Here is a 14,905-nt window from a genome sequence, read left to right as displayed (position 1 = left end):
CCATGGGAGATGTAGTGCGGGAGTTGGGCTGGGCCTGCACGGCACCATGGGAGATGTAGTGCGGGAGTTGGGCTGGGCCTGCACGGCACCATGGGAGATGTAGTGCGGGATAGGGCCGAGCCGCGCGGAATCATGGGAGATGTAGTCCGGGAGGGGCCGGGCCTGCACGGCCGCTCCACCCAGGGAGGGATGGACGGAGCAGGGCGGCCCCGGGACCGAGGAAGCCGAGGTTGGGTGGGGGGGTACCCGCGGAGGGTGCAGACCCCCGGGAGAGAACAGAGCCCCACGGCTTGGACACCTCCGTGAATGACACGGCTCCGTGGCACGGTCCCCGTGGTGTACCCCAGCTGGGGACACAGCCCCATGGCTCGGACACCTCCTCAGGGGACACAGCCCTCTGAAAAACGAGGTTCACATCATTTTTATAGAATTTAAAAGTTTAATAAAAAAACAATTAGGAGATAAAAATAAAGTAAAGTATAGAGATATGGCCGGGTGTCTCTGCATTCACCTCACTGACAAAGGATTGTCCCTTAAAAACAGAACCCTGCTACATATCCAGAAATTCTCATTCATATCCAGAAATTCTCACACATATCCAGAAATTCTCACACATATCCATAAATTCTCACACATATCCAGAAATTCTCACACATATCCATAAATTCTCATACATAAATTCTCACACATATTCAGACATTCTTCTCAGGATCTTTGGTGTTCTTCTGTTTAGTTTTCTCTTGTCCCCTTCCCAATAGATCAGTCTTCTTGGTGCCATCGAGATTTACATTCCCTGATAGCAGAAATGCAATAAATTCCTCCCCCAGAGTTCTGGTCACTGCTGTCATAGTTTACAAAAGAAAAAAAAAGGGTCTCCAGCTATCTTTTTCATCTTTTTCATCTTTTTCATCTTTTTTTTATCTTGGTTATACAGACAAAAGTAGTTTTTGTTTTAATGCTATGTCATAGCTTAACATACCTGTATTATACCACTGTTTCTAACAGAAATAAAGGAAACTATGTTAATACAACAAATTTTCCCATTCTTATACACATAACATTCATTTTAATATTTGTAAAAAGGCAACAATATAAAATGTAACTATAACAGGAGGCAGAGGAGTCCTTCATTCGGATAAAGGGACACAGCCTGCGGGGTTTTCTCTCTCGAGGTTTCGGAGGGCACAGCCTCCCTTTTATCCCAAATTCCAATTAATCCCAAATTCCTTTTATTCCCAAACTCTGTCCTTTTCCCTTCCCAATGCTGAGGGACCAGGAAGGCACAGCCTGCCCGAAGCGCCTGCTCCCCCTTAAACCTGGCATTTTACCCCAAAACTCGGAAACTCCTGCTTGTGCAGACCCTTGTCTGTCTCTGTGCCAAACCTGGATTGAATTTAACCCCAAAGTTCCAGAAATTCCCATTTGCTGCCTCGGGATCTGTCTGGGCTCTGTGACAAACCTGGATTGAATTTAACCCCAAAGTTCCAGAATTTGAAATTAACCACAAAGTTCTGGAATTCCCATTTGCTGCCTCAGGATCTGTCCAGGTTCTGTCCCAAACCTGGATTGAAATTAACCCCAAAGTTCCAGAATTTGAATTTAACCCCAAAGTTCAGGAATTCCCATTTGCTCAGGGTCTCAGAATTCCCAGTCTCAGGGTCTGTCCAGGTTCTGTCCCAAACCTGGATTGAAATTAACCCCAAAGTTCAGAAATTCCCGTTTCATGTCTCAGGGTCTGTCCAGGTTCTATCCCAAACCTGGATTGAATTACCCCCAAAGTTCAGGAATTCCCATTTGCAGTCTCAGGGTTCTGTCCCAAACCTGGATTGAATTACCCCCAAAGTTCAGGAATTCCCATTTGCAGTCTCAGGGTTCTGTCCCAAACCTGGATTGAATTACCCCCAAAGTTCAGGAATTCCCATTTGCAGTCTCAGGGTTCTGTCCCAAACCTGGATTGAATTACCCCCAAAGTTCAGGAATTCCCATTTGCAGTCTCAGGCTCTGTCCCAAACCCGCTGTTTGCAGTAGGGACAGACACCCAGCCCCATCCCAAAGCCGTTCCCCCATCCTGTCCCGCACGGAATTGTTTGTGAGGACCCTGACACACATCTCCCCTGGCAGGAGGGAGCTCCTGCTGACACAGACCCACCTTTGAGCTGGATCCTGGCCCCTCCAGGTGCATTCCCTGAGCTCTGGGATCCAAGGACACGGCGGAGCTCCCTCCAAAAGCCCCACAGGAACAGCCCTGCGGGTCGAGGTGTCACCGTGTGAGCCCCTTTGGAAACAGCTGGATGTTCCCATCAGCACTTTGTGCTGGGAAAACAGCGCTGGTGCTCCCAGTGCCAGGAAAATTAATCCACAAACACCAGAGGTTGGTGTCCAAAAAGGAGACAGAGGAATCCTGGAACTTTATTTGAATAAAGGGAGAGGCCATGGGGCATCCCCTGGGGTCTCTCCCATTTTTGGAGGACTCAGCCTCCTTTTTATCCCAATTTCCCAGCCACATTTCCCTTCCCTCTATCCCCACTGGCTGAGGTGCTTGAGAGGCACAGACTTCCCTGACACCCAAGATTCCCCTCTAATGTATAAACCCTCCCTCTTCATTTTTAATTCTTAAGAATTGATGTTGTTTCCCCATTGTCTCTTTCATCTTTCAATGTCCAATTTCATTCACCAGCAAACCTACAGTTTGTTTGTAAATAACTTTTTTTCCATTCATTAATCAGTGGAATCCATCCCATTGTTTCTTTTATTTCTCAGTGCTAGTTTTATTTACCATTTATTTTACCAGCACAGGAAAGACAGATCCATCATTCCTCTCACCAGGCACTGCTGCTGTCCTTGCTCGGGAATGCCACAGGAGGGAGAGCAGCAATTCCAGAGTGTGGAACCAATGAAGGGTTCTGCTTTTCCTTTTGTTGTTTCATTTTCCCAGATAGAAATAAAATATTGCAACACCCTGGGGCCTCCCTCACCGCTGCTGATTTAAATAATGTGGAATTATGGAATGCTTGGGCTTGGAAGGGACCGGAAAGATCATCTCATTCCAAGGGCACTCAGTGAAATTTCCAATTTTGTCACTTAATGGAAGGAAAAGGGGATAAAAGAACTTCCCAAAGTGAAGCACCATGATGGGATAAGAGTGAGGAGAGCCTGGTGAAAACTCAGAGTCGTTAAGGCTGGAAAGACCTTTAAGATCCTGGAGTCCAACCATGCTCAGCATTGCCAGCACTGACCCCTGTCCCCAGGTGCCACCTCCACAGGGCTTTGGAACCCGCCAGGGCACCTCATCCCTGCCCTTTCCATGTAGGAATATTTCCAATATCCACCCTGAGCTGCCCTGAGGCCGTTCCCTCTCCTCCTGTCCCTGTTCCCTGCCAGCAGATCCCAAATCCCCCCCGGCTGTCCCCTCCTGCCAGGGACTTGTGCAGAGCCAGAAATTCCCCCTGAGCCTCCTTTGCTCCAGCCTGAGCCCCTTCCCAGCTCCCTCAGGAATTCTCCAGCCCCTTCCCAGCTCCCTCAGGAATTCTCCAGCCCCTTCCCAGCTCCCTCAGGAATTCTCCAGCCCCTTCCCAGCTCCCTCAGGAATTCTCCAGCCCCATCCCAGCTCCCTCAGGAATTCTCCAGCCCATCCCAGCTCCCTGAGCCGCTCCTCACCCCGCTCGTGTCTCCAGTTCCGCGGAGTTCACCTCCTCTCCCCATCTCTTCCCCAGCTGTCACTGCGGATGTGACACAGGGAGGAAAGGTGGCCTCTGCCGGTGTCACCACGGGATCGGCAGAAGCTTTCCGAGGACCAAGATTCCAAGAGACAAATCAGAGCAGTGGAAGGAACGGGGATGAAAACCGCAGGGTGGATCCTGATCAGGGGCTGGAGCCGGAGATGCTCCCAGGGAGGCGCTGCAGAGCCTCTGCAGCTCCTCTGAAACTCCACAGGAGAGCCGGGCATCCCTGGGATGGAGGGATGGAGATCTCAATCCCCCCGGGAGTACAGGAACAATCCCTGGGATGGAGGGATGGAGATCTCAATCCCCCCGGGAGTACAGGAACAATCCCTGGGATGGAGGGATGGAGATCTCAATCCCCCCGGGAGTACAGGAACAATCCTTGGGATGGAGGGATGGAGATCTCAATCCCCCCGGGAGTACAGGAACAATCCCTGGGATGGAGGGATGGAGATCTCAATCCCCCCGGGAGTACAGGAACAATCCTTGGGATGGAGGGATGGAGATCTCAATCCCCCCGGGAGTACAGGAACAATCCTTGGGATGGAGGGATGGAGATCTCAATCCCCTGGGAGTACAGGGACAATCCCTGGGATAAAAGGGATGGAGATCTCAAATCCCCTGGGAGTACAGGGACAATCCCTGGGATAAAAGGGATGGAGATCTCAAATCCCCTGGGAGTACAGGGACAATCCCTGGGATAAAAGGGATGGAGATCCCCCAATCCCCCGGGACTACAGGGGCAATCCTTGGGAAAAAAAGGGATGGAGATCCCCCCAAACCCCCCAGCAGCACAGGGACAATCCCAGGGATAAAAGGGATGGAGATCCCTCAATCCCCCAGGAGTACAGAGACAATCCCAGGGATAAAAGGGATGGAGATCCCTCAATCCCCCAGGAGTACAGGGACAATCCCTGGGATAAAAGGGATGGAGATCCCTCAATCCCCCAGGAGTACAGGGACAATCCCTGGGATAAAAGGGATGGAGATTCCGCAATCCCTGGCAGCACCCTTGGGTCTCCACCCCAAGCAAGGCACAAGCTCAGGGTTAGAATGGTGGCCTCTTACACCATCCTAGGCACTTCCTCAAATTTTCAGTTATTTTCTATTTGCTTTTCTTCATAATCAGCAGTTGTGGATTTTGGTGATCAGCAGTTGTGGTTTTTGGAGATCAGCAGTTGTGGATTTTGGAGATCAGCAGTTGTGGATTTTGGAGATCAGCAGTTGTGGATTTTGGAGATCAGCAGTTGTGGATTTTGGTGATCAGCAGTTGTGGATTTTGGTGATCAGCAGTTGTGGATTTTGGTGATCAGCAGTTGTGGATTTTGGTGATCAGCAGTTGTGGTTTTTGGTGATCAGCAGTTGTGGATTTTGGAGATCAGCAGTTGTGGATTTTGGAGATCAGCAGTTGTGGATTTTGGAGATCAGCAGTTGTGGATTTTGGAGATCAGCAGTTGTGGATTTTGGAGATCAGCAGTTGTGGATTTTGGAGATCAGCAGTTGTGGATTTTGGAGCTCCCTTGGGGGACGTGGTCTGAGATGATCTCCTGATGCCTCTCCCATCCTTCTTTTAAAATATCTCTAAGTATATAGATAATATATTATAAAAAATATAATAAAAGTAATAATATAAATATAGCATTATTTTTGGTTACAGTTTTAAACAAGCATTTATTCTGTTAGCACACATTCTGCAAGGCTTCTTTCAATCATTTCACAACCTAAAGCTGTCTAAAAACGTCTTCATAGGGCCTTTTCCTCAATTACTACAAAACTCAAAGTTAGCATTAAGACACATTAAACACATTAAAACACATTAAATGCATTAAAACACATTAGAAAATGTGTTTGTAGAGCCTTTCAGCTCACGTTATTCCTACTTCCCCTTTTTAAGTGATTACAAATTCTTCCATACACAAAAAAACAATTTATAGCTTGTGCAAAGGATAGTTTGAAATTTATACAACAAGGTAGTTTAAAGCTTATATTAATTAATAATTATAATAGTTATTAATTAATTAACGGAGGAAAGGCCAGGGGCGGCCGCGCTGTGGGCAGGCGAGGCCCGGCGCTCCAGGGACGCAGTCGGATTGCCGGAGCTGTTCCCGGTGCCGTTCCCGTTCCTTTTCCCGGTCCCATTCCTTTTCCCGTTCCTTTTCCCGTTCTTTATCCCGTTCCTTTTCCTTTTCCCGTTCTTTATCCCGTTCCTTTTCCTTTTCCCGTTCTTTATCCCGTTCCTTTTCCTTTTCCCGTTCCTTTTCCCGGTCCCGCCCCGCCGCTCCCTCACGGAAGCCGCACCCCCCTCACAGCGGCCACAATCCGACCACGCCCCCCGAGCGCGCGGCGGGCCGAGCCCGCCGCCACCGACCAATCAGAGCCGGCGGCGCTGCCCGCGCGCTCGGAGCGGCCATTCACCAAGCGGCGGGGACATGAATGGGGCGGGTCACGTGGTCAAGCGCGTTCCCACGCCCCCTCCGCTGGGTTCCGGGATGGAGCCGGGAGCGGGAGCGAGAGCGGGAGCGGGATCGGGATCGGGATCGGGATCGGGATCGGGGTCGGGATCGGGGTCGGGATCGGGATCGGGGTCGGGATCGGGATCGGGGTCGGGGTCGGGGTCGGGATCGGGATCGGGGTCGGGGTCGGGGTGGGGATCGGGGTCGGGATCGGGGTCGGGGTCGGGATCGGGATCGGGATCGGGATCGGGGTCGGGATCGGGATCGGGATCAGGATGGAGATCGGCACCGACAGCGGCAGCGGAGCGCTGGGCCGGCACCGCCTGCGTGGTGAGCGGCGCTTCCCGTGGCTTCGGGCGCAGCCTGGCGCGGCTCCTGGCCCCGCAGCTCGGGCCCGGCTCGGTGCTGCTGCTGCTGGCCCGGTCCGCGGAGCCGCTGGCCGGGCTGGCGGCCGAGCTGCGCTCCGGGAGCTGCTCCGAGCTGCGGGTGCAGTGCGTGCCCGCTGACCTGGGCTGCGAGGAGGGGCTGCGGAGGGCGGGCGCTGCCCTGCGGGAGCTGCTGCGGGACCCGTCCTTCGGCCGCCTGCTCCTGGTCAACAACGCCGGTAATGACACGGCTGTCCCCTCCTGTCCCCTCCCCGAGCCGCTGGCCTCCGCGCCCGGGGGCAGCCGGGTCACCCCAGCCCGGTTCCGCCTGATCCGGGGCTTGCTCCGGGCTTGGGGTGCCAGCAAATAACCCGAAAGAATAAAGGAGCTGCGGGAATCCCAGCCCAGCCCCTCCGTGCCCTGTCCGGGTGTTGGTTTATTAAAGGCGTTAATTGCCGGGGTGGGTTCCTGGCAGCACGAGGTGTTACTGTGGTGTGGAAACACTCGGTTCCCTTCCTGCACCTTCTTATCCCCCTGCTCCTCAAACCCAAACCTTCAGAAGCTTCTAGCCCCACCTTGCGGGTCCTTCCTCGCACCGTTAATGCCTCGGGTTCCCTTTTTACCCATTCTCGCTATAGATCACCCCTGGGTTCCCATGGGGAACGGGTGCTCCAGGATTTGGGGCTCCTGCAGGAGGGCCCGTGGTGGCCCTTGGGGACACGGGACCCCAGGCTGGCAGAGGGGTGGCACGGCAGCCCCTGGCACTGCTGGGTCAGTGTGACCCGAAATGGGCTGGGCTGGGCTCTTCAGGACCTGACGGGTGCTGCACCCCAAAGCTCTGAAGTGTTGGGTGTGGAATGTGGCAGCCAAAGGGATCCGTTGTGTGGTCGATCCCATCTGTAACAACTCCTTTTCCATCTTTCTGGAAGTGTCCATGGACAGGCTGGAGCACCTGGGCCAGTGGAAGGTGTCCCTGGTGGGGACTGGACGTTCTTTAAGATCCCATCCAACCCAAACCATCCAACATTTGTGATTCCCAGGCTCCTTGGGCGACATTTCCAAATCCGTCCTGGACCTCACCGACCTGGAGGAGATCAACACCTACTTCTCCTTCAACATCAGCTCGGCGCTGTGGCTGACCTCCACGGCCCTGCAGGCCTTCGGGGCTCGGCCAGGCTGCAGCAGGAGCGTGGTGAACATCTCCTCGCTGTGTGCCCTGGAGCCCTTCCCCAGCTGGGCTCTGTACTGTGCTGGGAAGGCCGCCCGGGACATGATGTTCCGCGTGCTGGCGCTGGAGGAGCCCGGGATCCGCGTGCTCAACTACGCCCCGGGTGAGGAGAGCGGCTCCCTGCCGGTTATCCAGCTTCTCCTGCCCTTGGGAACGGGGATTCCTGCAGCCCAGTGCTGCTCCTGGCAGAAGTGGGACCTCAGCTCTCCGTGCTGGATGCGGCAGCTGGGCTCAAGCGCCATCTCCCAGGCAGCTTTTCCATTGGGATTACGGAATTCCAGACTGGGCTGGCGGGGGAGGGACTTTAAAAAACATTCCATCCCACCCCTGCCCTCGGCAAGGACAGTTCCCACCGTTCCAGGCTGCTCCAACCCGGCCTTGGGCACTGCCAGGGATCCAGGAGCAGCCAGAGGAAATCTGGGAATTGCAGCCCAGGCAGGAATTCCTTGCCAAGATCCCAGCCCAATCTCCCCTTTCCCAGTGGAAGCCATTCCCTGGCTCCTGTCCCTGCAGCCCTTTCCCAAATTCCAGCTCTCCTGGAGCTCCTTTAGGGACTATCAGCATTCCCTGCATTTTTCCCTTTTCCAGGGGAACATTCCCAGCTCTCCCAGAGCTAAGGGGCTCCCAAATCCCAGACCTTTTTTTGTTGGAGGGGACCTTAAATCCCACCAATTCCAACCCCATCCGGGGGCAGGGACACGTCCCACCATCCCAGCTGGATCCAAATCCATCCCAACCCAGCCTTGGGCACTCCCAGGGATCCAGGAGCAGCCCCAGCAAATTTGGGAATTGCAGCCCAGGCAGGAATTCCTTGCCAAGATCCCAGCCCAATCTCCCCTTTCCCAGTGGAAGCCATTCCCTGGCTCCTGTCCCTGCAGCCCTTGGCCCCAGTCCCTCTCCAGCTCTCCTGGAGCCCCTGCAGGGACTCTCAGCATTCCCTGCATTTTGCCCTTCTCCAGGGGAACATTCCCAGCTCTCCCAGCCTGGCTCCAGAGGGGATATTGAACCCTGGATTTTCCTTTCTCCTTAAGTGATTTTTTTGGTGATTTTTTTCCTTCCCCCAGGGCCTCTGGACACAGACATGCAGCTCCTGGCCCGGACCAGGACTGGAGACCCCGGGATGCGCCAGCACTTCCAGAAGCTGCAGGAGAAGGGGCAGCTCATCGACAGCTCCGTGTCAGCCCAGAAGCTGCTCCGGCTCCTGCAGGAGGATTCCTTTCCCTCCGGAGCACACGTGGATTTCTACGACATCTGACTTCCTCCACCTTTGCCTTCCTGCTTTGCTTCCAGCTGAGCCTTTTCCTGGTGCCTCCAGCAGGACCTTGTTCAAATCCTGGGATTTGGGAAGCTTTGAAGACGCCTCTGTGTGCCTTGTAAACACCCCTGGTGCCCTTCTGGGGCTGGGGGCAGCTCCTGCTGCTGAGCCTCGCTGGCAGGAGCTGGAATCCCTCAGCTCCTGGGGATCAGGAGGGATCAGGAGGGATCAGGAAAGATCCCTCAGCCACCCCTGGAGCAGAGGTGATTTCCCCATGGGACAGCCCTGGGAGGTTCAGGGTGCTCTTGGCTCGCAGTTCTCTGGGTTAAGCTGCAGCAAAGCCTCTCCCGGTGGTTTTTTCCACAAAGACCGGTAATCACCAGGAGAGGGAGCTGGCCTTGGAGGAGTTGGGAATTTTGGGAGCCTGGCTGGCATCAGCAGCTCACAGAAAGTTGGTCAGAGCAAAGACACAGCCCTGAGTTCCTGCCCTGCTCCTGTTGCAGGTTTTGTGTCCAAGCCTCTCTTTGGGGCTTCAGCCCCTTCCTTTTAATCATTTGTGGAGTTTTTTGTCATTTTTCCCGTCAGATTCCAGCAGGCACAGACACACAGAGACTTTTCTCCTGGAAAGCTGATGCAGAAAAGTTCTTTTGAAGTCCAGTGCACGCCGTGTGTGCCCTGGAAATGCCCAGTGCCCCTCTGTGCCCCCTCCACCCCAACCCTGCAGCTCAGATTTTGCACCCCTGGCTCTCTAAGCATTAAAAGTTCTAAAATCATTAAAATTGTGAAGCATGTCTGCTCTGGCTGTGTCTGTAGGGGTGGGTGAATTCCTGGCAGGGTGAGAGGAGGATCCTGGGTTAAGCACTGGCTTCACCCAGCGAGACACCAGAATTCCCTCCTGGAGTCCTGTCCTCCCCTCTCTGAGCCCTTTCATTAATTCTGTGTTCATTTAATCCTGTCCAGTTCCCAAATCCCTCCTCCCCAGCCGGCCTTGCTGCCTGGTTTCAGCTTTCATCCCTGCCTGGGAAACTCTCATTAGCAAAAACCCCTCTCTGCTGCTCCCAAGCCTGGCAATGGGAACGTTGTTTTGGGATTTGATTCCTGCTGGGGTTTATGTGGGCTGGGAAGCTTCCCTGGACTGGCTGCTGCTAAAATATCTCCCTGTCCTCACCTGTGGGTTTTTTTCCATCCCCTCTTGGGCAGGAATATTGTTTTGGTGCATCAAATAACCTCAGAGCTTCCCAAGATCCCATCTCTTCCTGCTCTCTGGGCATTCCCTGGCTCCTGTCCCTCTCCAGCTCTCCTGGAGCCCCTGCAGGGACTCTCAGCATTCCCTGCATTTTGCCCTTCTCCAGGGGAACATTCCCAGCTCTCCCAGCCTGGCTCCAGCCCTGGAGCAGCTCGGGGGCCTCCTCTGACCCTGCTGTGACAGCTCCATGTCCCTTGTGCTGGGCCCTGGATCATTTCCAGCCTCTTCTCTCTCCCAACAAGAAGAAGCAGGAGCAAAAATCCATCTGGGAGGAAACTCCACCTCTGCTCCAAGGGGAACCTGCACACCCCAGGCACATCCCAAGAGCAAATCCCATGGATGTGAGGATGGGCTGGGGCTCCCACTCTTGGATTTCCCTGCTCAATCAGCCTCGTGCTCACAGTTCTGTAGTGGGAGTTGTTCTCTAGTGAGGCCATCCCTCACTTTGTGCTCCCAGCTCTCCTGGATGTTCCATTTTTAGGGGTTCCATCCCCTCAGTGTCCCCATCCCACTGTGCAGCTCTTTGGGATCGCTCTGGGATCCCCAGGGATCTTCTGGCTTTGGGATTCCCACTCCAGGAGCAGAACTCTGCCCAGGGAGAAATGACAGAGACGCTTTTGGGGCATCCTCTGAGTGTCACCATTCCTGGGTAGCAATATCCCCTGGTACCAAAATCCCCAGGATACCAAAATCCCCTGGTACCAAAATCCCCTGGGTACCAAAATCCCCAGGATACCAAAATCCCCAGGATACCAAAATCCCCAGGATACCAAAATCCCCTGGTACCAAAATCCCCAGGATACCAAAATCCTCTGGATACCAAAATCCTCTGGGTACCAAAATCCTCTGGGTACCAAAATCCTCTGGTACCAAAATCCCCTGGTACCAAAATCCCCTGGGTACCAAAATCCCCTGGATATCAAAATCCTCTGGGTACCAAAAGCCTCTGGTACCAACATTCCCTGGTACCAACATTCACCAGGTACCAAAATCCCCTGGTACCCACATTTCCCAGGTGCCAGCATCCCTGGGGTACAAAATTCAGCAGCTTCCAGCACTCCCAGGTGCCAGCATCCCCTGGATTTCACCATTCCTTGGCTACCAGCATCCTCCAGGTACCTGCATCACTTTGGGTACCTGCATCCCTGGGTACCAGCGTCTTTGGGTACCTGCATCCCTGGGTACCAGCATCTTTGGGTACCTGCATCCCTGGGTACCAGCATCTTTGGGTACCTGCATCCCTGGGTACCAGCATCTTTGGGTACCAAAATCCCCTGGGTGCCGACATCCCCTGGGTGCCAGCATCGCTCCACCTCTCAGGGTCCTCTGGGCGCCCCCATTCCCTGCGTTCCCTTGCCGGGGAGCCAGCCCGTGCCCCCGGGTGCTGGAGAAGGCAAAACGTCACGAATGCTTTGATTTCCCTGTCGCGACATTTTCAGTCACCAGCTGAGGGCGTCCCGAGACCGGGGAACAGAGCCCGGCTGGAGCGGGGAGCTCGGGAATGCCTCTGGAAAAGCAACGGGATGTCGGGAGGGGATGGAGCCTCCCCCTGCCTCCGCAGCGATCCCTCGGCCACTCATTTTTAATTGAGGATCCGGTGCCTGGGCTTTGCCGGAAGCTCGAGCAGGGGAAATACAAAAAGGTGTTAAAAATAAAGGAGTCTGGAGCGCTCCAGAGCTCTCTTAATTCCCAGCTGTGAATTAGGAATTCCCAGCTCGCCTGGGCAGGTGTACCGGCATGGATTGGTGTTTCCCCACGGAGAGCAGAGGGATTTGGACAGGGAACCCTGCAGGGACCCAGCCCAAGCTGAGCCTCCCTCTCCTCCATCCCGGCCAGAGCCGGGGATTTCTCTCTCCCTGCCGGCAATCCAGCCGAGCTTCCAAGCCCAAAAATTCCTCCAGCCATGGGGTGTCCCTCTGGATACTTCTGATTCCCCCCAAATTCCACAACTTCCCACCTTGCCTCTTGCAGCAAGAACCCGGCCCGGGCATTTTATCTCTTTTCCAGCTTTCCCCCCTTTGCCTTCCCCCTGAGCAGGGAGACAAAACCGGGGCAGGAGCCTTTCAGGTGCCTCCTCGGGTGAAATCCCTAAAAAATGCCACAGAAAGCCCTGCCATGGCCTCGGGAGCAGTTTGGGGCACGAGGGGAGGGGTCTGGGCAATGCTTTGGGGTGACACCGCCCGCCCCAGCGGCCCCAGGTGCCCGGGGGAGCCCCCTGAGCCCCCTCCCCATGCTGGGGACACACTGTGCCCTTTGTGCCGAGCCAGGACGGGCCCAGCTGGGTCACGCAGAGCCAAAGCCCAGCCTGGGTTTTGTTTCCCTGGTTGGGAGCGGGGCTGAGCCCCTAAATCCCCCCCAAAGCCGCCCAAATGAAAGCCACCTCACCCTCTGACCTCCCAAATCCGGGCTGCTGCCCCCGGGCTGGCCCTGGCTCAGCAGGGAGCTCCTCTGGACCCCCAAAGGTTCCCCAGCTCGGGGGGAAGGTGAGCTCGATGTCCCGGGGCCAGAAGGGCTGAGCTGGGCTGTTTGGGGTGAGTACCAGAGCTCTGGGCCAGCAAACAGCCCAGCCTGTGCCCAGCCTGTCCCCCACCCTGCACAGTCCCCAGGGAAGGGCTCCTGCTGCCACAAGCCTGGGGGTTTTTGGGAGCTGTGCTGGGATGTGCAGGAGCGAGCCTGAGAGTGTCAGAACAACAAAACCCTCTCTGCTGAGCTGGCAGGGTCCTCACAGCCTCCTCCTGAGAGCTGAACCCGCTGCACGTCCCCTCCTGTCCCCTTGGCTGTCCTCACCCTCGGCACGGTGACCCATCCTCAGCCACGTCCCCTCCTCGCTGTCCCCTGGCTCTGGTGGCCTGAGCAGTGCAGGGAATTCTGCCCCTCAGGTGAGGCCCCACCTGCAGAGCTGCCCCAGCCCCGGGGCCAAGAGCAGGAGGACGTGGAGCTGCTGGAGAGAGTCCAGAGGAGGCCCCGGAGCTGCTCCAGGGCTGGAGCCCCTCTGCTCTGGAGCCAGGCTGGGAGAGCTGGGAATGTTCCCCTGGAGAAGGGCAAAATGCAGGGAATGCTGAGAGTCCCTGCAGGGGCTCCAGGAGAGCTGGAGAGGGACTGGGGCCAAGGGCTGCAGGGACAGGAGCCAGGGAATGGCTTCCACTGGGAAAGGGGAGATTGGGCTGGGATCTTGGCAAGGAATTCCTGCCTGGGCTGCAATTCCCAGATTTCCCGTAGCTGCCCCTGGATCCCTGGGAATGCCCAAGGCTGGGTTGGACACTGGGATTGGATCCACCTGGGATGGTGGGAGGTGTCCCTGCCCATGGAACTGGATGATCCTTGAGGTCCCCTCATCCCAAACCCTTTGATGAGTCAGGTCCCCATTAATGAGTAACGAGGGCCCTGGGCCAGAGAGGAGCTCACAGATTAAGCCAGGCCAGAGCAGGGAGCAGAGCCCTGTGGTGAAGTGTCCTGTCCCAGAGAGCTTCCATGCCTTAATGAGTAATTAGTTAATTCACTATGGAGGCTAATAGGGAGGCACTGCAGAAATGATCTGTGGTTAATTAAACCACCGAGCTGGTGCAGGCAAAGAAGCTGAGCTGGGCCTGGGGCTGGAGTTGAGCTGGGCCTAGGGCTGGAGCTGAACTGGGACTAGGACTGGATCCAAACTGGGATTAGGGCTGGAGTTGAGCTAGGCCTAGGGCTGGATGCAAACTGGGATTAGGGCTGGAGTTGAGCTGGGCCTAGGGCTGGATCCTGACTTTGGCATCACTCCTGGAGCTGGTCTGGACCTACCAAACCCACCTGGGGTTGGAGTGGGCTCTGCAGACCAACAGCCACCCCCATCCCAGCAGGAAAAGCTGCAGAAATTGGTTTTCCCTTGTTTTTTCCATACACCACCCCAAAGCTGGACTCTGTCTCGCTCAGCCGGGTGCCTTTCGAGCCTCCTTCCCTGAGTCCTGGAATCCTGGAATGGTTTGGGTTGGAATGGACCTCAGAGCTCAGCTGGTGCCAGCTGCCCTGGGCAGCACCTGCCACTGTCCCACGTTGCTCCAGGCCTTCTCCAGCCTGGCCTTGGACAGGAACCCACAACTTCCCCGAGCAACCCAGGCCAGATCTCACCCCTCACAGGAAGAATTTCTTCCTAAGACTGACCCAAATTTCCCCTGTTTCGCTTTGTTCCCATCACTCCTTGATGAAATCTCCCGCCAGGCTGAGGCCAGGCTGTGCCTGAGCTGCTCCGGTGCCTCCCCCAGGATTTGGGGACGTTGTGTTGTTCCCAAACCTCCTCCTCGCTGTCTCCTTCCTCTGTCAAAGCCACCAGGCCAGCGGGGCACGTCCATCCTCCTCCTGTGCTGCCTCCTCATCCTCAAAACCTTCCCGTGCTGCCAGCCAGCCCTTCCCAAGTGCGGGATAATCCCAGTGAATCCCTGCCATTCCCATCCTGCTGGGATCCCGGCAGGATCTGAAAGGTCCCAGCACTGAGTTCAGGCAGAAAGGGCGAGAAAATCGTGCCCACCCCTCTTGTGCTGCCGGCTCAGCCCTCTCCCAAACACGGGATAATCCCAGTGAATCCCTGGGATCCTTTAGGATGCCAGGAGGCCCTGAAGGATCCTCAGCTCTGAGTTCAGGCAGAAATGGTGACCAAGCTCCT

The 14,905-nt window shown here is 55.5% G+C and overlaps 1 protein-coding gene across 1 annotated transcript; it reads left to right on the top strand.

Annotated features, from left to right (window-relative positions):
* Positions 1-6,394: 6,394 nt before the first annotated feature.
* Positions 6,395-9,814, top strand: SPR (sepiapterin reductase; the record flags this gene model as incomplete). Its single annotated transcript, XM_005532575.3, has 3 exons — positions 6,395-6,779; positions 7,581-7,871; positions 8,833-9,814. Coding segments are annotated over 3 exons (867 nt in total), but the record flags the coding sequence as incomplete, so codon positions are not given.
* Between the last annotated feature and the right edge of the window lie 5,091 nt (positions 9,815-14,905).

Source organism: Pseudopodoces humilis, chromosome 6 (genome assembly GCF_049639895.1).
Source record: "Pseudopodoces humilis isolate 2021_Gansu_Grassland_sample_001 chromosome 6, ASM4963989v1, whole genome shotgun sequence".
Taxonomy (NCBI): Eukaryota; Metazoa; Chordata; class Aves; order Passeriformes; family Paridae; genus Pseudopodoces; species Pseudopodoces humilis.
Note: the sequence above shows the minus strand (reverse complement) of the source record. Positions and strands in the feature narration are given on the sequence as shown.